A 24,434-nucleotide genomic window follows, 5' to 3' on the forward strand; every position below is an offset into this window, starting at 1 on the left:
TATCTTGAAAACCTCTAAAAATTTACGTTTTTCAGACAACTCCTATAGAAAAAGAGCAGAAAACCTCTAAAAGTCCAAATTGATTTAAAGCAGTCCAATTGACATCTATAGCACCTCAACAACTTTTACTTGCCGAAATTTTGCCTTAAAGGTTTTTATGCCTATGATTAAGGGAGTCTTTCTTAAAACAGATAAGGCAATGTTGTTAACTATATTGTTGCAATAAACTTCTTCTATTTTATCTGGAGTGCTGCCTGATCGGTATGATCCTCACTCTGCTCCTTGTGGCAAAGTGGATCTGCTTCTCTCTGCCTGCAGAACACTTTTTGTGCCCATACAGGGAGCTCTGAAAAATATGTTGGTTTTTTTTGTTTTTTTTAAATTAAACCAAAAAGTAGGCAGAATGTGATTTTAACACAAGCTCTATTTAATGTGTTCATTTTTAGCAAAGGTGTATACTGTGCCTTTAAACTTGATTATTACCTATGGTATAGAAATAATTTGCTAGTATAATATTTTGCACCTGTTGCTATTTCTATTCTATTTCTATGCTGCATACTTGCTTTTTAGTGAAACATTTTATTGTAGTGTTCTTCCATCTAATAATGATAATAAGGCTTCATATATATGTGGAGCATTTAGAAGACGTTTGCCTCAAAGTGACACTAGAGAGTAGTTGTGCTGCAAGTAATAAGTCTATCAATTCTACCTTTCAAAAATGACAAATGTCAGGGCAATAGTTTTAATCAGGTGAAAAGACCTTACAGCATTTCTGGAAAAATGGCATAAGAAGTATTAGTTCTTCTTTTAATTGCAGTCAGAAATACATAGTTCTAGAAAATGCCACATAAGGGGGTTTTCTACTACAGGCCTTTAGGACCTTAGGGTCAGATTCAAATTAATGAAAAAAACACTAAAAATCATATGAGCTCTAATTTACCTTTGTCCTAAGTGATTTCTGTTTAATTTCCCCTAGTGGTGCTTTTATCTCTTACCCCATATGTAAAAAAAAAGTAGTAAGTTTGCCCATATCAGCCATTAAGATATTGACTTTTAAACAGGTGACCAGTAAATACTACCCGCTGATTGGTTGATATGGGTTACTGCTGCTGGACAAACTTAGTGCCTTTATTACATAACCCCATATATGTTCTTTCTGTAAACTATATGAATTGTAACTGTCTCTGCACACTTTTCTTTTCCCACCACACAATTTACAAATATTTTTTTAACTTCAGCATCTGGTTTATACATTCCGTTGTATATTTAAGGTCATGTGAAAAATATGTTTTATATTTACATTGCTATGCACTAGGGAAAATAGTAGTTCTAAAAATGCATTGGTAACATTACAGTGTCTTTCAGAGTCACTTATTCTGATTCGTTCATCTCAGCTGTTACAATTACTCATGGAATTGAGTTATATTGTTACAGCATTTATACCAGTGTTGAATCTTTTCCTACTACTCCTTGTTTTCTTGGTACCACGTTTCTCATCTCCTGAGCTATTCCATTCCAGGGTTTGGGGTTTGGCTGCATAAGTCCAGATTCTACAGATAGTGTTCGATGCATCCTGGGTAAGATGTAACTCTCAGCTCCATTGTTTTTAATGGGATGCTCCCCCTGGCTCATCACAATCATATTGCTGTGTGGAGGTGAAAGTGATTGTAGTTTCTGCTGCTGTTGAAGAAAGGGTGGATAGGAGAACTCACGATGGATCTCGGGGCGAGAACGGACAGGGGAGAGCTCTTTGCTGTTGCTAAGGTCAGTGGAAGGAGCAGAGTCAGTAAGTTCCCCGCCATGGGCAGAATCATTTTCATAGAGGGTGCTGTTTAGCTGATCGTGGCTTTGACGGGTTGCCTTGGAGGCTTTGTGCAGAGTATGTACTACCACGACTATCATAAAAATAGTGCTGGATGTCAAAATACAGGAGCTGGCAATCCCCGTCTCTATCTCAAACAGTATCAGCATATACAGAGACACAGCTGCAGAGAAAAGAAAACATCGACTTTAAGAATCATAGCATTTGTTACTGGATGATATAAATGTACTCAAAGTTTCAAAAATGTAAGGTTGTTTTAATTTCTTGCAGTTCAATACATTTATGTTGTACTAGCAATAATTCCCTAAGCTTACTCTCCCTGTTTGTTCATTTTTGCCTAACTATGGATCACAGTACATTTTTAAAAGAGTGGTGTAGTTCTAGACGTTCACTGCATGGCAATACATGAATTAATTGATCTCATGTTTCACCTTAACAGGCCCTGTATTTTTCAGATTTATTCTGCTTTGTACAAATTCTCTTTTTGCTTACTTATTTCAGAATCATGGCAGCAATGATATAACCTCCAAGCAGGAGAACCTGCAACCATAGGGTACCTAGACCAATCAAAGGTCTCCTGGACTAATACAGTACAGGTATGGGATCCATTATCCAGAAAGCTCTGAATTATTCCCATAGACTCAATTTTAATCAAATCATTCATTTTTTTTCTTTTTCTCTGTACTAATAACAAAACAGTAGCTTCTACTTGATCCCAACTAAGATATAATTAATCCTTATTGGAGGCAAAACAATCCTATTGGGTTTAATTAATGCTTAAATAATTTTTTGGTAGATTTACCAGATTTACCAAGGTCCAGAGCATTCTGGATAACAGGTCCCATACCTGTTTTATTGCTCTAAGTAGTCTCAAAGCAAGCACATGTGCAGAGAGAGATAGTGGGGACAGGTAAGGGGGAGTAAAAGATGGTTTATCGACATATAATACACAAAAGCCATGAATATCCTGTAAATTATATCCTTATAAACGGTGAGTAGTGATGTCATCAGTTATAAACGGTGAGTAGTGATGTAATTTCTGTCACATGACTCACTAAAATTTGTGTATTATAATAAATAAAGTACCCCCAGTTGTAAAATATGAGGATATTAGAAGTTACCTCGGAGTTCCATGACCTGTATAAAAACACTCGGCCTTCGGCCTCGTGTTTTTATATGGTCATGAAACTCCTCGGTAACTAATAATATCCTTATATTTTACAAGAGGGGGTACTTTATTCACTATATATTTTTATAATGCCATAGATTAGCATTATAGGAAGCCTAAATCTCCCTTCTGGGAGAGATCAGGTGGGTTTTATAATTTGCTAATTAAAAGCATGTACATGTATTTTTTGGGTGAGTGTTTTCTATAGTTTTTATATAGCATATACGTGCTTCCATGATGCCTGGAATTACACTATGAAAACACCGCTTCTAAGAACTAGGATTGGCTAATAAAGACATACCCATCATTGCTGACCAGGTGCCACTACTTTATACAAAATACACTCTTGGCAAGTTGTTCTTCCTGCTTTGTTGCAGTGAGCAAATCCTAAAACAACTAGGTTGTAAAACCTAGTGAAAAGCCTTCAAAGGAGAGTAGAGGGTGAAGGCTGATGTAGCAACAAAACTTCATATCAATGGGATGAGATGCTGGCCAGGCCCTTCAGCAGAACAGTTGAGTTAAAAACCTCTAAGTCCTTAGTGTTATCAGGAATTCCTGTGCAGGTTAACTGGCACTTTCAGGGTTAAGTCAGTGGGATTTATCTATAAAAGCCCAGGTAAATTTGCAGTAACCCATAGTAACTAATTAGTGCTTAGCTTTTTTTTTACCCAGCAGCAGGTAGAACAATGAAAGCAAACATATGATTGGTTGCTTTGGGTGACTACCCAGAAGCAAATTTGCCCAGTGTTTATAAATGACCCCAGACGGTTTTACTGAAAGTGAACTCTAATGAGTCATAGATAAGTATGTATGTAAAGCATGAGTGGTAAATGCAATGTAACATGGACATTGTGGTTGTTACCCTGTTACACATGAATGAGCCTAAAAACATAAAATAATATATCATTGGCTGTCTGACATAATAATCATACCAAGATTTTTAGACATTAAAACCCTAATACCGAGGACCAGAAGAGGCACCTGCCTAGGGTGCAACAATAGGGGGCGCTGGGCAGGTACCCATTAAAGGGCCTTCTATCTACCCCCAGTCCAAGTTCTCTCACCGCTCTACCCTCCCTTTAGTCACTCTATGGTGCACATGCGCACAGGCCCGGCACTGCTATTACCCTGTCACTTTTTGACAGACTAAAATGGTAATTGTTAATTGATGTTATTAGCATTAAATATAGATTTGCATGCATTTTTGTGTTTTTGTGTTTCTCCTCTAATACTCTCTGTCTGATTGAGTATTCTGAATATGCCTAACCTAGATCACCAGCTGTATCTGTGTTTTTCCTTGCTGTTACAGCTATCCAAGCTATTTATGCTTTTAATAGCTACGGTTTTATCCATATGTTTCAGCTGACCTAAATGAAACATTTTTAAGCTTGATCATGTTTTCATCTAAATATAATTTTGGAACTCACACCGTATTCTCCAAGGCGAGGTGTCGGATTTTAAATCTGCCATCTAATATGAACAGATTGGTTTGGAATACAGCATAGCTAAAAATCATTCTACCACGCTGATGCCTGATGAAAAGCATGAAAGACAATCAAACACACTTTTAGATAAAATTAGATTGTTTGCTCTGTAAATGAAAATAATGTTATTGCGTGTGTTTTTCATTCTGTAACTGTTTAATAACTCAGTTTGAGTGCCTATAGTCTTGGATATTTCACTAAGTTTCTAAATAAAGAGTTGCAAATGGCCTTTTTTTATAATTAAAGGGGATATAAACATACATAGCAGTGGCGGAACTACCGGGGGAGCAGGGGGTGCGAGCGGGCCAGGGCCCGCACCCCCTAAGGGCCCCCTGGCAGTCAGTTCGTCGCTGAAAATGCGGCCAAATGCGGCCGTACGGAGGGGGTGGGGCCCAGCTGCGCGTCACGCACCAGGGCCTGCCCCCCTCTAGGATCGCTGCTGATACATAGGGAATGTTATCTAGAAAGAACAACTTTCCAGTATAGCTTAATTCAAGTTTCTTTTCTATAGTCACAAACCAGCAGACTGGTAGGTACTGGTTTCAATGGTGGTTTACATTTGCCAATAACTTTAATACCATGCATGTGAATAAACAAATGAATGAATAAATGTATATTGAAAAACTTTGTTCTGTCATTTAGAGAAACATTTTTTTATTTACATCCTCTTTAAGTTGTGTGTATGGTCAGTTCTTTAAATAAATGCAATAACAAGTGTATTTTCTACTGGTACTGCCTCTACTTGCAGTCCTACTATGCTGTATGACGGTAGCTCAATTTAAGTAAGCAACATTACATCACAAAAGAGCTCAGAGTAAGTTTACATTCATTTTCTATTTGGGCTTAGATCACCTCTAAGTAAAATAGTATGAGATATGCTTTGGCCAAAACAGAGAAAGTAAACGTAACAAGGAACATTGGCAAATGGGATGGATGTTTTAAGCTTAACTATTATTATATAATATTAAATATATAATATTATATATTAAAAAATATTATATTAAAAATCGGGCTGCCAGTTGTTCAGTTTTAACCTGGACAGTACAGTTTTGAAAGGGCTGTTTGAATTTCCAATCTAGGAAATATATGCAGGACGTAAATAAAGTGGTGATCAGCCAATCACCAATCATTGCATCATAGCCCCACTCCCTGACAGTAGGGACTTGCCCAAAACATCACTGCCTTATCCCCTGAAAAGTTTTTTTTCGTACAAAGTTGCGGTACAATATTATCATCCCCAAGAAAGGATGGTTGACGAGAAATTCTAGTTGTTCATATGAAAAGCAGAGAGAATTCTGGGAACAAAGTCCAGGATCGCTCCTAAAATGTTCATTTTTATTCAATATTTTGGGTTTTAAAGCAGTGCCAAGGCAGTGCGCTAATCAGATACCTAATTACAGACTAGTTTGAGGGCATCCTCAGCACGATACTATATTTTATGATAAGCTTCTTTAGAGCTAAGAATTGGATCCACAAGAAAAGCATTTTGGTTGAGCTTATTTGTATGCAAAGCAAAAGTAATTCTGGGAATTCTTCTACAGTATTGTCATAAGTCTCAGTAACAGCCTTCTCTGTCCCTGTGCTCTGACATACATCTAATCTCGGCCAACTCTTGTGTAAAACCACAGAGATAAGGTGTTTAAACCCAACTGACTTGTGGGTAAATTGGGTGTCAGCATCCATATAATTGTAAGAGTATCTGATCTATTCAAATTAATATAATATATATTGATATATTTACTATTAATAAATACAGTTACAAATTAAATACAATCTGTGCACCTTTTTCACTTGATCTGGCCCTCTGTTTAATACTGTAATAAGACAGGAAAAGAGTCTTTCCCCATGGCTACAAATTGGTAAGTAACACTAGCCATGGTACATATACAGTAGATATATGCGTTGTATATTAATTCAAACGTATTCATGGAAAAGAAAGCTGTTTTCTTACCTGCTAAATACACAGCAATTCCAAGACAGAACAGACAGATTGCAGATTGCCTTACACTGCGGTTATCCAACAGAAACCAGTCACCCCTGGAAAAAAAAATCAACAATGGTTCTAGAGTATTATTATCAATTAATAAAGGAGTGGTGGTAGATCATGCGTGGAGAAATCTCCTAGAGTATATAAATAAAGCAAATACCCTATGCCCAGAAGTTTCCTAGGAATCAGTGCTACTGAAGTAATAAATGGCACATACAAGAATAAATGATCAACTGGAGGGTTACAATATCATGGTCTTTTTTGTAGAATATGTCTGATTATAATAAAGGTATGGATCCATTTCCCAGAAACACATTATCTGGAAAGCTCCGAATTACAGAAAGGCCGCCTCTCATAGACTCAATTTTATCCAAATAATCCAAGTTTTTAAAAATGATTTCTCTTTTTCTCTGTGATAACAAAACTGTGTATTGTACTTGATCCAAACTAAGATATAATTAATGCTTATTGGAAGAAAACCCAGTCTATTGGGTTTGTTCAATATTTACATGATTTATGGTATGAAGAACCAAATTAGGGAAAAATCTGTTACCCGGAAAACCCTGGGGTGCTGCTCCAATGAGGCGAGTTGAGAAACTCACCTCAGGCGGCAGCAGCCCACAAGTTACAAGGGGCAGCAAAAAGCTGCTTCTAGTAACGTAAAGAGCTGATATTCCGATTTTTAGTTTAATATGTTTTTTGTTTTTTTTGAACATCTCAATTGACAATTTTACAGAGCATTGGTATAAAATAAAAAAGAATGGAAAAGATAAGGACAATGTGTCCATAAATAAAAAGTAACAGTAAAAGATGAAAAGAAAAAAAAAAGGAAAAGGAAATTCAACAGTTATAGATTCTATGAATGTTCCATCTAACAATTCTATCTATCAATTGCTCTCTGAGTAGACATAAATTTAAAATTTTAAACCAGAATTTTGGCTCTTCTAATGCAGAGAGTGTAATTGCACCCCCTCTACCTGCTCAGAAGTGAAAAGTTTAAGCATGGGGGGGAACAGCACAGGGGCCCTGAAACGCTCCTGCGAAACCCCCAGGTCCCGAGCATTCAGGATAACAGGTCCTATACCTGTACCTAAATAGCTTTGAATATAGAGTAAAAAATAACATACAATTAGGAGATCTGCTAAGCAAAATGTTTATGTCCTGTAGTTTTTCCAGTTTGAATTACTGTAACCAATAGGAAGGTTCTGAACCCAAAATGGATTAGTGACCATCAAATACAGGGTACTATATTTTGGAACTTTCTGAATAATACGTTTCTGGGTAATAAATCCTATACTGATGTCAACAAGTGATGATATAAGGATATACAGTGAACTCCATAACTATATTCTGACATTTTATACCACTTTTTGCAGCCCCACTGGGTGCTTTTTGAATTTTATACTCCTTTTACTGTATTTTAACCAAAATGTAGCACCTTCTTTTCTGTAAAAATGACTAGTTGTCTCATATAAATGTTATTTTATCAGATACAAAGCTACAGTTAAAATGCTGAACACTAACTTATTATGAGCTAGCCCTTTTATGAATATAAAATTCGAGTAGGCTTTATAGGGCCACATGATATAAGGCACCATTGGACGCAGCAATGTCTTTGCCTGTGCGCAGGCGCAGGGGTGTGCAGACTTCTTTGCATTCTTGACGATTGTTGCCTGTGTGCCCATGTGCGTCCGTTTATTCGGACGCCCGCGCCGTGTCAGACGTGGACACACTGTGTTTGACGCTGCGCCCTGACGTTTGGTGGCAAGATCGTCCTTTTAAATAGACGTCTAAGGAAGTAAACGGCGCTTGGTTATTTTCCTGGCTTGTGATCCTGAACTTGTGAACTAATTCTTGTTTTGACTCAGCCTGCCTACGGATACTTCTGATCTTCTACCTGCCTACCGACCTCTGCCTGTCCCCGACTTCGTGTAGCATCAGCCAGCCTACCGACCTCTGACTGTCCTCGACTATGCTTGCTATTTCCTCTACAAATCCATGTCTACACTTTCGTAGCCGTTGTTACTTGGACTCTTCGCTTAATAGACTCTACTGGTCCTGACACATGACATGCAGACCACCTGCAATTCTATAAGTCAGAAATATCACCCACTGTGTGGGCTGTTAACGCCAAGCTTTTCTAAACACTTTTTTTGGATATGTGAGATCAACAGATTTCATACTACAAGTTGGATGAGGTTGCACATAAAAGATCTAACATGAGACATGTTGGAAGGGGCTTCTGCTTCTAATTTAAATGCACTGCAATGGGCCAGGTACAATTCAATGAGATAAAGGTATCCCATGGTTTAGCACATGAAAAAACCATATATGTCTATGGGGAGATTCAACACTTTATTAGGTGATAAGCTGTTCTCATCAAATAGAATCTGAAGCAGGGGAATGAAAACAACAAAACATTCCAATGAAAAAGAGAGCATAGAGGATCAGATTTAGTAGAATCCAACAAAATCTTTTGCATGCTGCTACATGGCAGATAAAGTCTCTGACCTACATAATCTCTCATGTCGATACTACTGTCTAACTCTAAATCATACTAAAAGTTACATTTTAGGTGAACTACCACTTTAAGGCCCGGACAGTTGCTAATGAACTGGAAGAGCTTCACGCTAAGCCATTGTAGTCAGCAACTGGTCAGAACAAAGGGTGAGCATTTGAAATCTGGGGCAGAGATTCAAAAGGCAAAAAGCATGGCTCTTGAAATGCATGGAGAATGTGAGTTACACGAATAATGCTGCTGGTGGAGGGAATTGTTTGCTGCAAACCAGTAAAGTAAAACAAAAACGCTTCCCAGAAGCAGTATACAAATAAAATAAGTCTTATATAAACTATTATAATGAACTGTTTAAAGGATTCAAAAGAGGAGTCTGCCATTTATAGGAGATGCTCATTTGAAACATGATCTGTAGCACAATTACATTTCTGCCATTGTTCTGTTGAAGCCCAATGGGAAAATGGTCTTTGTCCAATGTTAGTGGTACTGCAGCTAAAAAAACTTAACATTTTGATATATATTTGATATAATGGCTAATGTCTTTACAGGTAAAGGAGTTCTATAAAGCACTGTTCCTAGTGGTTTAACTATAGATAGAGAAGCTTTAGCAGACATGTGGCATCACTGATACCTGTGGGGCTGCACAAATAAGGATAATTTTCTGGCATTTATACACTGCTAACACATTTCTATAGCACTCTGCACTGATGGATATTATAGTATATATGATATTCCAATAAGGATCTGCAGTTCATATAATTCTCTTTGTGTACAGCCAATAGGAATCAATGGTCCAATAGCAATTTCCATTACTATAACTGGAAGTTAACTGCACAGACATTTACTCTGCTCAAAGCACTTTGTGCACCAACCTCCATATGTAATAAAAAGCACTTAGTTTGCCCAGGAGCAGTTGCCCATAGAAACCAATCTGCAGTTAGGATTTACTGGTCATCTTATTGGTTGCTATGGGTTACTGCTCCTGGGCAAACGTAGTGCCTTTTATTACATAACCCATGAGTGGACTTCAGAATTCAGGGCCAGCTGTTATCATTGTGAGGGTTGTGAAGAGCTATAAGCATAGGCCTCCCTATCCTGTTTTGATTTATCCCTGCTAATTAAACTCTTATCATTAGATTAACATTTAAACAGATACATGTGATGTCTACATGAACAGAACAACCTATGCCAATGTGTTTTATCGAAATTTTATTCAAAATAAAATTAAATATATCCCTTCTAATTCATATTTAGGCACACGATTATTATGTAAAAAAAATATTTCAACTTACCTCCCAGACTCAGAGTCATTTCTGCCAACCTCAGCGGTGAAGTATGAATGAAGTAGACAGAGCAGAAGGCAACTGGCATTGAGAGCAAGACACAGAGCAGCCAAGACTGCAGACGCTGGCAGCAAGAACCTACCAGCTCCTGGGCCCAAACCCGCCCCAAACTCCCCCTGTTTTACTGAGTCCTGGACCTGAAAGATCAGTATGACTGAAAGAGAGGCCATGATGGCAGCCAAGACACCAAACAGGCTTAGAACTGTTATTGCTTGCTGAGTATAATGGGAAGGCATCTCTTCTTCTAACAGTGTTAAAAACAAATTTTGCTATTGATTGCCGATACAGTTAAACCAGGCCAAAACACCTCAGATAAAACTGCACTTTAAACAATTTACTCATATAATGTCTTTTAAAATAAATCATTAATCACAGTCAAAATATCCAAATAAAAAATAAAAATTAGTTAAAAAAACAGTATCTCAAATTTAAATCCAGTGCATAGTTGCCTCTTCTCTAAACATTGAATTGATCCATCCTGAGAGAAATAGACTTATCTCACTAAAGAAACTCCATTCCTAAATGTAATTGCTGCCTGTAACCCCCCTAACAGAGCAAAGCCTGTAAAGCACATATACACAACAATACAGCAGTACTTGCAATACTCTTACAAATCAGTGAAGGTCCTTTAAAGGTTACATGTAAGTGAATAATTTTCCTGGTTTCACTACTCTATGAAAAATTCATTTCTGATGCTCACTCATGTCTGCATAAAAAACTCCTTCCCATTCTGAGCAAACAAATACCACATCAAATCTCACCATCCAATCTCCTTCTTACCCCCCCTGAAATGCCTCTCTTCTGAAATGGACTGCCCTTATTAAACTCTTCAAAAACTCCTGAAATATAAGATCCTGGAAGATTTAAAGCATGCCACGAAAAGCTAAATAAAAAGTGCTGGGAAAACAAGGCTGTACCATAAAAGATCCTCTTGTATCCTGGTAACAGTTGGGTTTTCACCAGAATAAAAGAAGGAATCTTTGAATTGTTTTGTTGAAAGGGAAGGAGGGGGGGCAGGGGCGGGAATTTCAACCGTTTTTTAACTACATGCACTCCACCAGTGAATCTGTCAGCAAGGAGGGATTTCGACATCATTTGACTGCATTTTTTTCTGTTCTAAGATATTTTATATATCTGTGTATACATTCCTTTACTTATTTTTTTTAGAGAAGATCTGTGCTCAAGTACAAAAAAGTGTGGAAATGCACATAATCTACAACATTTCAATTTTTTAAATCTATACATATGTGTTTTATCTCCACTAAGTAAAATATAATAAACATTAGGCCAAAAAACTTTACAAAGATTTTATCTGCGCTTTTGTATTTTTGTGCAGACATTATGGGAGAAATAATATAACAACAAAGGTAACAGGCTACACACTATTAAAGGGACTTTATACTAACAAATGGTTTTTAAAATGAGAGTTTCCTGTAGCCATTCTTGCATTGTACAGTACAAGATTTGTACTTTTATAGCTAAGATATAGTATTTAGTTCATACATTATTGTTCAGAAAAGAGGTTTAGCATTTTAATGGTAAACAGACTGCTGACGACCTATCTCCAGTGATAAATAGAAAAATAAAGAGAAAGGGGGCTATCAATGGAAATACAGCTATGAGATCCATTATCTGGAAACCCGTTATCCAGAAAGCTTAGACTCAGGGAAAGACTGTCTTCCATAGATTCCATTTTATTCAAATTGCCAAAAAAGTTCTCTGTAATAATAAAACAGTATCTTGTACTTTATCCAAATTAAGCTATAATTAATCCTTATTGGAAGCAAACCCAGCCTTTTGGGTTTATTTAATGTTTATATGATTGTCTAGAAGAATTAAGGTACGAATTTTTTTCAAATTCGAATCGAATTTGGACTATTCCCTAGTCGAAGTACACAAAAAATAGCTCCAAATTCTATTTTTTTTAATTAGAAAATTCTCCTTGACCTTTGATAAATCTGCCCCTAGATGTTGAGAGTGGTGTTGTGTTATAAATGAACAGTGCTTTTGGTATGGTCCATAAGAATTGACTGTGTTAGTGCCCAATGTGTCTCCCACTTCTGAAAAGAATAAGCAGTGAGAGGGAGAGAGAGAAGGTAGGATATATGACTGCCAATGATTGCTTTTTTATGGACAATGATTAGATATATGTCACCTATGATTAGTTTATAGCAAAAACATGGTTAATCTAACCTTTAACAAGATAGGAGAAATACAGACTGGTCTCTTTATTTCTCACATGGGGTGTCAATGTATACAAGGGCTTCCTTGGGTTCCCTTTTATCCCTCTGGTCTTTCTCTACACAGTCTCAGCAATTAAAGGGTTATTTAAACTTTGTACACGGTGTTAACAGTCTTGTGTTAATTAGCATCAATTCAGGTTCAAAGCACTTCATTATGCTATATAATGTGTTGGAAAAAGTTATTTATAAACTAGTGCTACTGCTCCAGTCATGGTTAGAGGATCTTTGAAGGCTAGGTGATCTTTAACTTTAGCTATTCAGAGAGAAACCATTGTGTGTGCCCTTGTGTCTTTGTAAAGGACAGTTACTTCACATTTACATGCATGGACTTCATTTACTAACAAAGGTGCAAATTTGCACAAGGCCAGCATCCTGTAGCAACCAGTTAGACTTTTGTATTTGTCGATATGGGTATTTCTATAGTGTGGAAGATAACACAAAGAATAAAATATAAAACTAAAAAAAAAACTGTAAAATAGAATAGAGTTCACGACATGAGTGGATCAAAGCCATCACCTGAAGAACCTGGACGATATGAGAGAGAATGCTCAGAATTACAGAAAGGCCATTTTCCATAGACTCCATTTTATCCAAATAAAAATTATTTTCTTTTTCTCTGTATTAATGAAATAGTACCTTGTACTTGATTCAAACTAAGATATAATTAATACTTATTGGAGGCAAAACAATCCTATTGGGTTTATTTAATGTTTACATGGTGTTCTAGTAGAAGAAGATTTTAGTTACAGATCCATTATCTGGAAAACCCTGAGTCCCGAGCATTCTGGATACCTTTATATATAAAACAAAAGGTACAATAATAAAAGGGAAATGAGTATAGGGAGAGGCATATTGCAGTGATGTTCAAAAGTACCTAAGTGACTATTTCCTTGGGTTCAGAAGGTAAGGGGTGAATTATGAATACCAGATTGGACTCTGTTTTTGTTATTAACCTTATGGCTGAAAGAAGGAAGAGGTTCAGATTAGAGAAATTAGCTTTGTCTTTGCTATATTTCAATTACTGACAAGGAGTCATCCAGGATGCTTTTCTGGATAAAAAAACATGGCTACTGTAACCTTAAAAGCTGGATAGAGCACATCACTTAAAGGAACAGTAATACCAAAAAAATTAAAGTATTTTAGAGGAATGACAATATAATGTAATGCTGTCCTCCACTAGTAAAATCGGTGTGTTAGCTATAGAAACAAAACAACAGTCTATATTAACAAGCTGCTGTGTAGCCATGGGGGCAATGTAATTTCTCTTACCGCACACCTGAAGATTACCAATCCTGCAACTGGTGGTGCGTTTCTTCCGTTTAACCAGTCGGGTCCATTAGCAACGAATGTGTATAGAAAACGGATCCGCACACACACTGGTTAATGCAGTCGGGGAGCCATTCAAGCACAAGATACCCAGTAGATAACAGATCCGTTTGGAAGAATCCTATTGCATACTACAGAGTTGATCTTTTATCTTTTGTGTGCCCTGTGCACTCCTGTTTGGCAGCAACTGAGTAGCTGAGGACTCCTCCCGAGGCCATAGGCAGCTGCTACAGGTGGATTTCAGCCTATGTATTTCAGCAGTCCAATTTCAGCCCCTGTGTGGCGCTAGCTTAAAACCTGTGGTCAAGATTATCTTTTCCTCTGACTCCTTCTTCTCTGTTGAAGAGCATCAAAAATTAGAGATCTAAGAGAACGTAGACTCCAGTAAGGGAAATTTTGGAGCTTCTGGTGAGTGCTCCTAAAAGGGGTATTACTGGTACTTGCTATGGAAGACTGGCACACCTACCTAACTCTCGCCACATTAGTTCCCGTATCTGTCTGCAAGTGCAGCTACACATGCATCCACCTTATGCTTAATGCTGAGCTGTAACGTCTTGACCAAATTTTATGGGTCTGAATTTTCAAAATAAAATTATTTTCGTATGATATTCGGTGCATGTATGGTGGGAGACAAGAAGATCAATATAGGCAGAAGACTTGGATATAAGTCGGCTCGTCGATGGGCCGTAGGAAATTTCGTTCAATCGCCTTCAACTTCGGCCACTGTTACTGCTGAATCGTGAGCTACAGGTAGAATTCTATTGTTTCTACATGTATATCTCACGATTCAGCTCTGACACGTCCAATGGTTGCAGGAAGGATTGTTATTGTTACATTTGTGGACACCTTTAAGAAGTGGCGCTATTAGAGATGTATGGGCATTAGATTTGGGAGGGTCCTCAGCACAAAGTAGTGGTTCAGCACCTAAATGCTGTTACAATACCTTCTGAAATGATTCCCTGAATAAATATTGTATAAACTTGTAGAATGTATTTTATAATACTGAAGTTGCTCTTAATATGCAATTTCATTATTCCATTCAACCACCAGGGCTTCTACTTCCAGCATTAAAGATTTTATCGACAGCTTTAAACTGGCACGGGTGGAGTGAAAATAATTTAAGCACTAATTAAGTAATACATCTCAAGTAAGCTATAGAATGGGTGATGTTTAGTTTAAAAGTTGTTTTTCTATCATTCTTTGTGCAGAAATACAATCAATATTTAGTAAAAAGTAATAATTTTATTAATTTACTATATGAGGCATTTTATTGTTTACTTGGCAGTATACTTAATTCTTTATTTTGTAATAATACTACAGCATTAGAGTAAAATGAAGGTGTCCACAGTTTTGACACAGTGCCGACATTTACATCTTGCCATCTTTACCATCTTTTGGTCTTCCATTTAGTGCCCATATTATTATTATTAGTAGTAGCAGTAACAATATTGTATTTATAAAGCACCAACATATTCTGTAGCACTGTACAATACATGACTGTATACACTGAACATACAGATTGCATAAATATAAAACCAAGGTAAAGAGGTAATGAGGGCCCTGCTCAAAAGAGCTTACAATCTAATAGAAGAATTCTACACTAAATTTGCCTTAACGGGTGCCCAAAACAGCTTGCCTCCTAGTTCACGACATTTATGGATGCATATAATGCTAAATAAGTCTCTCTGTAGGCATGAGGTGGATACAACAGAAAAAAAATTCCCTCAAAATCCATGTAATACTGACACATTTTCCAAGATTCTGAATCTGAATTTAAGGGCAAACTCCTATCTGCCATAAACCCAGCCACTTTCTTGTAATCTTCCAAATTTTCGGTCCACAAATTGAACTGTCCACATAAACATGCAGGTATGCACACTCAAAAAGTACACAGGTGGGAGAAAAAAAAAACAAGGGCAATCCTAGGTGTTACACCCATATATTTTTGCCCTGGTAAAGTTTTTTTTCGGAATTTCAATTTGTTTGAGCATCAATATGAGTAATGAATAATTCTAGAAATGTATACTGTTTTGCCCTTAGAGTGACATGTGGAATAGTGGTACCTTTGTCAAGAGTAGCAATTTCACCATTCGTTACAGATGACTGACTTCAGGAATGACTGGAATTCCTAACATACTTCACAAACTCATGTCTCTCCAACAAAGGATGTGTGTGTGTGTAAAATGTCCCTATCAAGCATTAAAGGGACATTATACATAGCTTTATGTCTAATAGATTTCCTTACAGACAGTGGATAAATTAGCCCTGTCAGAGTTACTCCAAATGAAATAAACAGGAATATGCAGATAAAGTTTGGCAAAATAACATAAGACAACAGGTTTTAAGGAATATTATAACTTTTTCAAATGGGTTGGATGTGAAATTCTTGTTTTACTGTTAATAACACAGCAAAGACCTCATGTTATATTTTGTTTTGAGCAAATCGAATTTGCTTAGAGAGGAGCGTTAGGGTATATATCTAAAGGTAAAAACAAATCATTAAATAGACCAGCAAGACCCTGGCCTGAGAAATCAGAGAAATCCACTGCTATGACACAAATGCCCTCTGAAACTACATTTCACATAAAGGGGAAGATTTATCAAGGGTCGAATTTCGAAGTGAAAAAAACGTTGAAATTCGACCACAGAATTGGGTAGTCCGACATTCGAAGTTGAAGGATTTTTAAGATCGTACTTCAATCGTACTTCGAATCATACGATTTAATCGTACGATCGTACGTTTTTACAAAAAAATCCTTCGACTTCTCAGAACTTAGCCAAATACTGACTATAGGTTTTAGGAGGTCCCCATAGGCTAACATAGCAATTCAGCAGGTTTAAGGTGGCGAAGTGTCGAAGTCTACGTTTTTTATAGAGACAGTACTTCGATTTTTGAATGGTCGAATTTGTGAAGTATTTTCAATTCGAATCGAATTCGAATTTGGCCTATTCGATGGTCGAAGTACCCAAAAATTACTTCAAAATTCAAAGTTTTTTAATTCGAAAATTCACTTTGCCCCTTAAAGTATAATATTTACAGATATCAAACCCCAAATGCTTGGGTCCTGGGGCTTTACGGATAAGAGGTATTTCCGTAGTTTGGATCTCCAACCCTTAAGTCTACTAATAAATCATTTAAACATTGAATACATCTAGAAGGATTGTTTTGCCACCAATAAGGATTAATTACAAGTATATCTTAGTTGGGATCAAGTACAAGGTACTGTATGTTATTACAGAGAAAAAGGAAATATGTTTTAAAATTTTTAATTATTTGATATAAATGGAGTCTATGGGAGACGACCTTCCCGTTATTAACCAACCTTGCGCACGTGCATGAACGAGTGTACTTGCACGTGCGTGCAAAGAAGACTGCATGTACGTGCCAACGATTGCAGAGGATAGGAGAAGAGCTGTCAAGGTGGGGGACACAAGGGTCTGAACTAGGGGAAGGGAGGAAGAGGTACTGTACTTGCCTGGCTGGCACCCCTCCACCAGTGCACCCTAGGTATGACCCTCTTCTGCCTACTCTTAGTTCTGGCCCTGATTGTTCTGTTTTTAGCAAACCTTGGAAACATGTGTTATCTTATCAAATTGAGTAGAGATCATTAGTTCTTTCAGGTGCATAAGGACATCAGGAAGCAAGGGGTTTATTCACACTGTTTTTGCTGATACTGTTTGTTAATTCTCACGCATAAGGTTGCTATAGAGGAAAGTATGTATTCTATTGCCCTCCTGTGGTCAGTCTTCTTTACAAGTCATTTAATTTACAGTCCCCAGTGCAACCTGGGTCTTTCACAGAAGCTTCCCATGTAACATTTTTGAGCTTCTCCAGTGGCCTTGCAGCTCCTCTTGGTGTTGCGTGCAAAAGATTATCAGCAGGTGTCTATTTAGCAAAGTGGATTCCGGCACTGTGCCAGCAATACGAGCACTCCCTTCTTTCCAGCCTCATTCCAGTACTGTTTTACATAGTAGATCCCTACTCACTAGCCCTGTGTAATAGGAAGCATTTTAATAGATTGTGTGCCAGCGAAATCCCTTCTCCCTGACTCACCATAAGAAGCGTATATCACAGTTTCAATTCAATCACAATCCTTTCTATATAGCTAACCTTCTGTAGTACGAGTAACAGTGGCGGAACTACCGGGGAGCTCGCGCGCCACTGGAATCCGGGTGGGAAATTGCGTGCGGAGGGGGGCGGGGGAGGCGGCTGCACGTCCCGCACCAGGGCCCGCCCCCCTCTAGTTACGTTACTGACGAGTAACAGTTTCAATGTGATACTTTCTCCCTAGCCCTCATAGTCTCTCATAAATTGCCAACATCTTCCACCTATCGGTTCTGTGAGCCTCCTGTCAAATCGATCAGTGAGTTATAACAGCGATTAGTCCTTCTGTGATGGAGCAGTGAGTAGGAAGCGCAGGAAGAGAATGGAGAGAAAAGATAACGCTGTTATAACTCACTGTTAACTCACCGTTACACATACTACAGAAGGTTGGCTATATAGAAAGGATCGTGCTTGAATTTAAACTGTGATATACGCTTCTTATGGTGAGTCAGGGAGAAGGGATTTCGCAGGCACACAATCTATTAAAATGCTTCCTATTACACAGGGCTAGTGAGTAGGGCTCTACTGGGTGAAACAGTACTGGTATGGAAAGAAGGGAGCACTCTGTAGCCTAACAATAATCTTATTGCTGGCAGAAATTATATGCTTGCATATCCAGCATTGAGCACTAATAACAGCGCAGCCGCAATAGGTTCTATCCCTCCCTTCCCAACCCAGCACAATTTTTTTCTGACGCCTTGATGTCATATGCCAGCCCACAGTGAGCCCTTCTCCCTAGTCCCTGCCATTACTGTGCCAATTCTGATAATGCCACATTCTCTGTAACTTCTTCTCCCTCACCTATTACCTTGTTGTACCATCATCATTCCCAACTCCACATGATTACTATTTCCATGCTGCCCAGTCTCCTTTGTGCCACCTACTCATCCACTTCTATTACTGCCAGGGCCAGACCAGGGTATTTTGGCAAGGGCTTCAATCAGTGCCCCCCCAACCAGGTCCTGCATTACCATTTCCCCTTATCATTCATATTCCTCTGTACCTGTGCCAGCACCTCGCATATTGCCCCCATTTGTACCTGTGCCAACAGCAGTCAATTCCTCAGATTGCCCCAAGCCCCAATCTGTACCTGTGCCAGCATAAGCAAAAACATCCATCATATTGTTACTCCCAATCTGTACCTATGCCAGCGGCAGCCAAACAAATCTATCATATTCCCCCTAATTTGTACCTGTGCCAGCAGCAGCCAAAAATCCATCATATTGCCCACAAATATAAACCTGTGCCAGCAGAAGTCAAGAGGAAGGTTTCTGCCTGCAGTGCGAATCACGGGCAAGAAGGGGATGGAACAGGAGGTTTATAAAACTGAAAAACTAATAAAGGCCAAGCAAACCAAGGTTTAAAAAAACAAAGAAAAAAATGTCTCTTAAAGGACAAGGAAAGGCAAAAAAATAAAATCCCATTTTTACTTTCTTTAATGAAAAAGAAACCTATCTCCAATATACTTTAATTAAAAAATGTGTACCGTTTTTATAAGAAACCTGACTGTATGCAGTGAAATTCTCCCTTCATTTACTGCTGTGGATAGGAATTCTCAGACAGTCCCTAACTGCTGAGCAGGGAAACAATCCTACTTATGAACAGTAGGGGGAGCCCCCACCTTACTTACCAGCCATGCAGAATTCAAGCAGCTTTGTTTATGACGATCCCTAAGCAGCCCAGACCACACCAAGCATGACAGATGACAGCCCCCTGTGGCCAACTTTGCAAGCATAAATCATTTGTTTAATTAGGCTTTGTGGTGCAGTAAGTTTATGTTTATGTTTAGTATACAAAATACAGCATTTCTAGCCTTATTCTATTTTAGACTTTCCTTGTCCTTTAAAAATGCAGCCCCCCCCCCCCGTAATTGCACCCTAGGCGGGCACCTACCCTGCCTACCCCTAGTTTCAGCCCTGATCACTGCACCTGTGGAATCTATTTCCAAGAAGTTCAACATCCTACATTACTTTTTTCCCCTTTCCTCTATTCCCATTTTTCATGTGCCACGATTCTCCTCTACCTTTTTGCTCCTGCGAATGCATGAGGCTGGCTGTCACAAACTACACCCCAGACATTCAAAAAATGGCAGAAAACACACAGTGCCAGATCTCACATTGATTGATATTATATATCATTTTAATTTAGAGTATATGCTTATTATTAATAAAAATTATGTTTGCGGTAATGTTCACGTATTGTGTTGCTCACAGGGTGAAAAAGGTTGGGGACCCCTGCCTTAGATAAAGTGCAAGGAAATTATGCATTCTGGCACTTTGTGCTGGTATTAAAGGAGAATGAAAGGCTTTTTACACTTGGGGTGCCAAATGTTAGGCACCCCCAAGTGATTGTATATACTTACCTGAAATCCCGGGCCGGTGCTCCTATCAGCAGAAAACTGCACCGGCCCAGGGTTATACTAGTGAGCACAAAGGAGAAATCCTCTTCCAGCGTCTTCTTTCTTCAAATTTCCCAGGGCAAATGCATGCGCAGTTGAATGAAATAGCCGACTTTTTAGTTAAAGTTCGGCTTTTCATTCTACTAAGCATGCGCTGCCGCACGAAGGAAAGAGGAAGATGGAAGAAGATCGCTCTGTGGTGCTCACTGCTATAACCCGGGCCGGTGCACTTTTCTGCTGATAGGAGCTCCAGCCCAGGTTTTCAGGCAAGTCAATACAATCACTTGGGGGTACCTAACATTTGGTTATTGTATGAAGCCTTTCCTTCCCCTTTAAGTCATGTAAAAATTTCACTTTTTTGGGAAGTATTAAAGAACTCCAGCACAGGACCTGACGATGGGGCCCGGCCCAAAACGTTGTTGTTTGGCTTGGCACAAGTAAACACAGGGCAAATCCCGGTTAAGGATTCTATCCATGTGCTGGAGTTCTTTAATTTATTCTATGTATGGTGGAGGCAGGCCCGGATTTGTGGAAAGGCCACCTAGGCCCGGGCCTAGGGCGGCAGGATTTTAGGGGGGCGGCATGATGCCCAACCACACCCACATTGGTCCAAAAACACTGGAATGTGCTGGATTTTTAAACTCATTTTTTAACCTTCCCATGCACCAATCCCCATTGATGAAAATTTACAAGAATAAAGGGAAGGGGACAGGGGCAACGAACGGCAGTGGGCCTAGGGGCGCCCATTATGTAAATCCGGCCCTGGGTGGAGGTGCTGTCCTCCTAAACTCTGCAGCACCGGGGACAGTAACAAAGGAGAGACCAGGTGTGCATATATGTATCTTTAAATACTATTGGGGAAAAGTCAGAGGAATCTGGAACATATATAGAGATTGAAGAGGGGCTGTAACATAAAAGCCATAGGGCAGCTGGGCAAGGCAAATGGAAAAGGGACTATGCCATAATCAGTGATATTACTGCCATGAAGGTCGATGAGAACCCTGCCTCAGGTGTAGTGGCATAGCGACACTGGGTCGGGCCCTCCTGCGAAACATCTTTGAAGGGGCCCCGTGTGGTTTGCAACCTCCATTGACCCTCCCCTCCAAATTTTCATTGTGTGGCTACCCCACAGTCTGGGCCCCCTTTTCCCCAGGCTCCCCCATGACACCAGTGTCTGCTTCCACATATGCCACTGCTCACACAACACACCTGAAAGGACACTTGTATAACTGTAAAGCATGGTGCAAAGTGCAAATAAACAGGTGCAAATCATCCAGGTTTTTGCTCTTTACAAAGTTGTCTGGAAACGCTTAATAGCTTTGATAAACATATGTTCTTTCTATCCTATGTGTAAAAATAGAAGACATTTAAAGGACCAGTAACATAAAAAATATTTAAAAATGTGTTTGTATATAAGAAAAAAAAACACCAAGACATATTTAACTTTAAAATCGCAAAGTCTTTATTAATAAATAACTTACTGATACTCCACTTGCGGTGCTCGATTTCTCCTCCCTGCCTTCTATAGGAGGATAGGAAGGAGAAATTGAGCGTTGCACGATGGATCTGAAGAGAAGCGCAAGCGGAGTTTCGGTAAGTTATTTCTAAAAAAAAGACTATGCTATTTTAAAGTTAAATATGTCTTGGTGTTTATTTTTCGTTATATACAAACTAATTTTAAAAAATGTTTTTGATGTTACTGGTCCTTTAAAGCAGAAATAGACTGGGGTCATTTGGCATTATTATATGTAAAACAGCCACGGGGTACTCTTCATTCTACAAAGGTGATTACAGATAAAAATGGCACTTATAATCATTAATAGCCACAGATTATTAACTTGATCACCCCAGAACGAAAAACCTCCCAGTTTATCAAAACCATCCCAAAACTCTGGGAATACCTTTCTCACTACAAAAGGTCACCTTCTTTACCCAAAGATATCTGTTCTTTTAGGTACCTGTAGGGCAGTGACAAACTATAAAGGAAACATACTCCATTGTTGTGGGAGGCCTAGAGTCCGAAAGGCCTAAATTGGGGAGTTGGCTTACCCTATAGTTACCCTATATAATTAAAAAAAAAAAAACCAATAGGATTGTTTTGCTGCAAATATAGGTTTATACAGGGCTGTATTTAGGTCTGATGCTGCCTTAGGTTTATGCAAATAGCTACCTAAGAACACTACTGCTTCTAAAAATCAGCTGTCACATTTGCTGTTAAGAAAATAACTTTTGCCATTCAACTTTTACGCAAGCTCTCAAACCAGATACTTATGCACTGCATTATACCCTACCCTAAATTCTTATATTCTGACTTCACATGCTCTTAATGAGTAACCTCCTGCCAAGAAATAATGTATGAAACACTCTTTTTACAGTACTTAAAAAATCACTTCCAATGAATGATTACATTTTCCACACCAACACTTGAGAAAATCTTTTACTTTTACCTACCAGTTCTGGGTAGAGCCGACTGGGCACTGTATGCAACTAGGGGTAGTCATACAGAAGATGTCAGGAGCTACCTGGGATCGAACTCTGAACTTTACACTTACAAGCTCCTGCATTTTCTCATTGAGCAACTGGAGACCTTTGGATTCTGCTTCTACTGGTATGATGAAAGACTTTCTACCTTTTATGTTTTCTCACCTCCTCCTTCTTGCTCTACCAGGTGTTGGTAATTTGATAATTAAGGGCCTTTATAAGCCTGTTACTAATGTTACCCCGGTGCTTGATCATTGAAGCTCCCAAGCTAGATTCCTGCTTTTGTACCTGAGATTCCTGCTTTTGTACCTGAGATTCCTGCTTTTGTTCCTGAGATTCCTGCTTTTGTTCCTGAGATTCCTGCTTTTGTTCCTGAGATTCCTGCCTTGCTCCCTGTGCCTTTGTTCTCTGCTACAGTTCCCCTTACCTGCTCTCTATTGGATCTCCTGGTAATTGACCTTGGCTTGTTTACTGGACTACCCTCTGCCATCAGCCTGCCTCTGACCTCGGCCTGCCATACGGATTTGTTATTGCCTTCAGCCTGCGCCCGACCTCAGCCTGTTTCTCGGACTTGCTTTATTGTTGCCTGCCCTTGACCACCGACCGGTGTAAGAACTTGTATTTTTTATCTTTTGGTTCATCTGTTATACTGCCATACTTTTCATTATTAAAATACTATTCTGCATAACATGTTTCCGGCCTATCAAAACCTCAAATACCCGCTGTACTTGTTTTATACAGCACCAAGGCTCCTAACTACCAGCCACTCACCTGTGGCCAAGCCTGACAGAAGAGGTAAGTGCACAATGCCCACCCACCGTTGTGCCCTAGACACATGCCTCTTCTGGTTAACCCTTGTTGGAACCCTACAGGCTTTTTTTCACAACCTTTCTCCTCTACCACCATAGTAAGTGTGGAGACGCTTGCCAACATTTTCCCCTTCTATAACTGAAAAACAGAAAGCATTCCTTAAAACGTACTGATGGATATAGGGACCCATTTTTACAGGTCAGTTATTAATTTCCTTGGGGAGACTATTTGTCACCGTATTTTGTGAACCTTGCTTTTAAAAATGGCTCTTATTTCCCTAATCTAGATCATTATTCATGATACTAAATTTAATGTTGCCATAACTGAATATTAGCCACTCACAGATTTGTCAAATGAGCGTTTTAAAATGGTTTTTAGTTAGGAACATGAGCTAATCATGATAATGTGAGATGGCTAATTACAATTTGCAGCATTTCTCTTACGCCTGACAGGCTTCCATTCTATTTAATCTTCAGTGCACATCTGATGATAATTGTGCTTTAATAATCAACATTTAATACCCCTAAAGATCTCACTAGGACAAGATGAAACAGTTTGACATTGCAATTTCTATATCAAGGTAGATATGTAGGTGTTTCTATCCTATAACAAACAGGGGAAAGTTGTGCTCACCACTAGTTTTTAAAATCATTAGGGGGGGGTGCAATGAGGGTGTGACCACAAAATACATATAGTCAAATACAAGATTCCTCTGCACTCAACCCATTATCAATATATTTAAGACAGCGACA

General features: G+C 38.7%; 1 protein-coding gene across 2 annotated transcripts; it reads right to left on the reverse strand.

Moving 5' to 3' along the window:
- Positions 1–728: 728 nt before the first annotated feature.
- On the reverse strand, positions 729–22,989 carry tmem221.L (transmembrane protein 221 L homeolog). Of its 2 annotated transcripts, none has more exons than XM_041563198.1 (3): positions 22,843–22,989; positions 6,426–6,511; positions 729–1,985 (listed from the first exon to the last, which is right to left on the reverse strand). In XM_041563198.1, exons 1-3 carry the CDS (start codon positions 22,953–22,955, stop codon positions 1,438–1,440), a joined length of 747 nt encoding a protein of 248 aa, XP_041419132.1. In that variant the 5' UTR covers positions 22,956–22,989; the 3' UTR covers positions 729–1,437. The 2 variants fall into 2 exon arrangements, with proteins under 2 accessions (XP_041419132.1, XP_018112414.1); XM_018256925.2 differs by lacking the exon at positions 22,843–22,989 and adding an exon at positions 10,269–11,230.
- Between the last annotated feature and the right edge of the window lie 1,445 nt (positions 22,990–24,434).

Source organism: Xenopus laevis, chromosome 1L, assembly GCF_017654675.1.
Source record: "Xenopus laevis strain J_2021 chromosome 1L, Xenopus_laevis_v10.1, whole genome shotgun sequence".
NCBI classification, from domain to species: Eukaryota; Metazoa; Chordata; class Amphibia; order Anura; family Pipidae; genus Xenopus; species Xenopus laevis.

Coding starts and splice junctions, on each gene's coding strand:
- tmem221.L (XM_018256925.2), bottom strand. CDS start 10,555: ATGCCTTCCCATTATACTCAGCAAGCAATAACAGTTCTAAGCCTGTTT. Junction 6,512..10,268: donor AATGACTCTGAGTCTGGGAG/GTAAGTTGAAAT, acceptor TTTTTTTTCCAG/GGGTGACTGGTTTCTGTTGG. Junction 1,986..6,425: donor AATTGCTGTGTATTTAGCAG/GTAAGAAAACAG, acceptor TTTTCTCTGCAG/CTGTGTCTCTGTATATGCTG.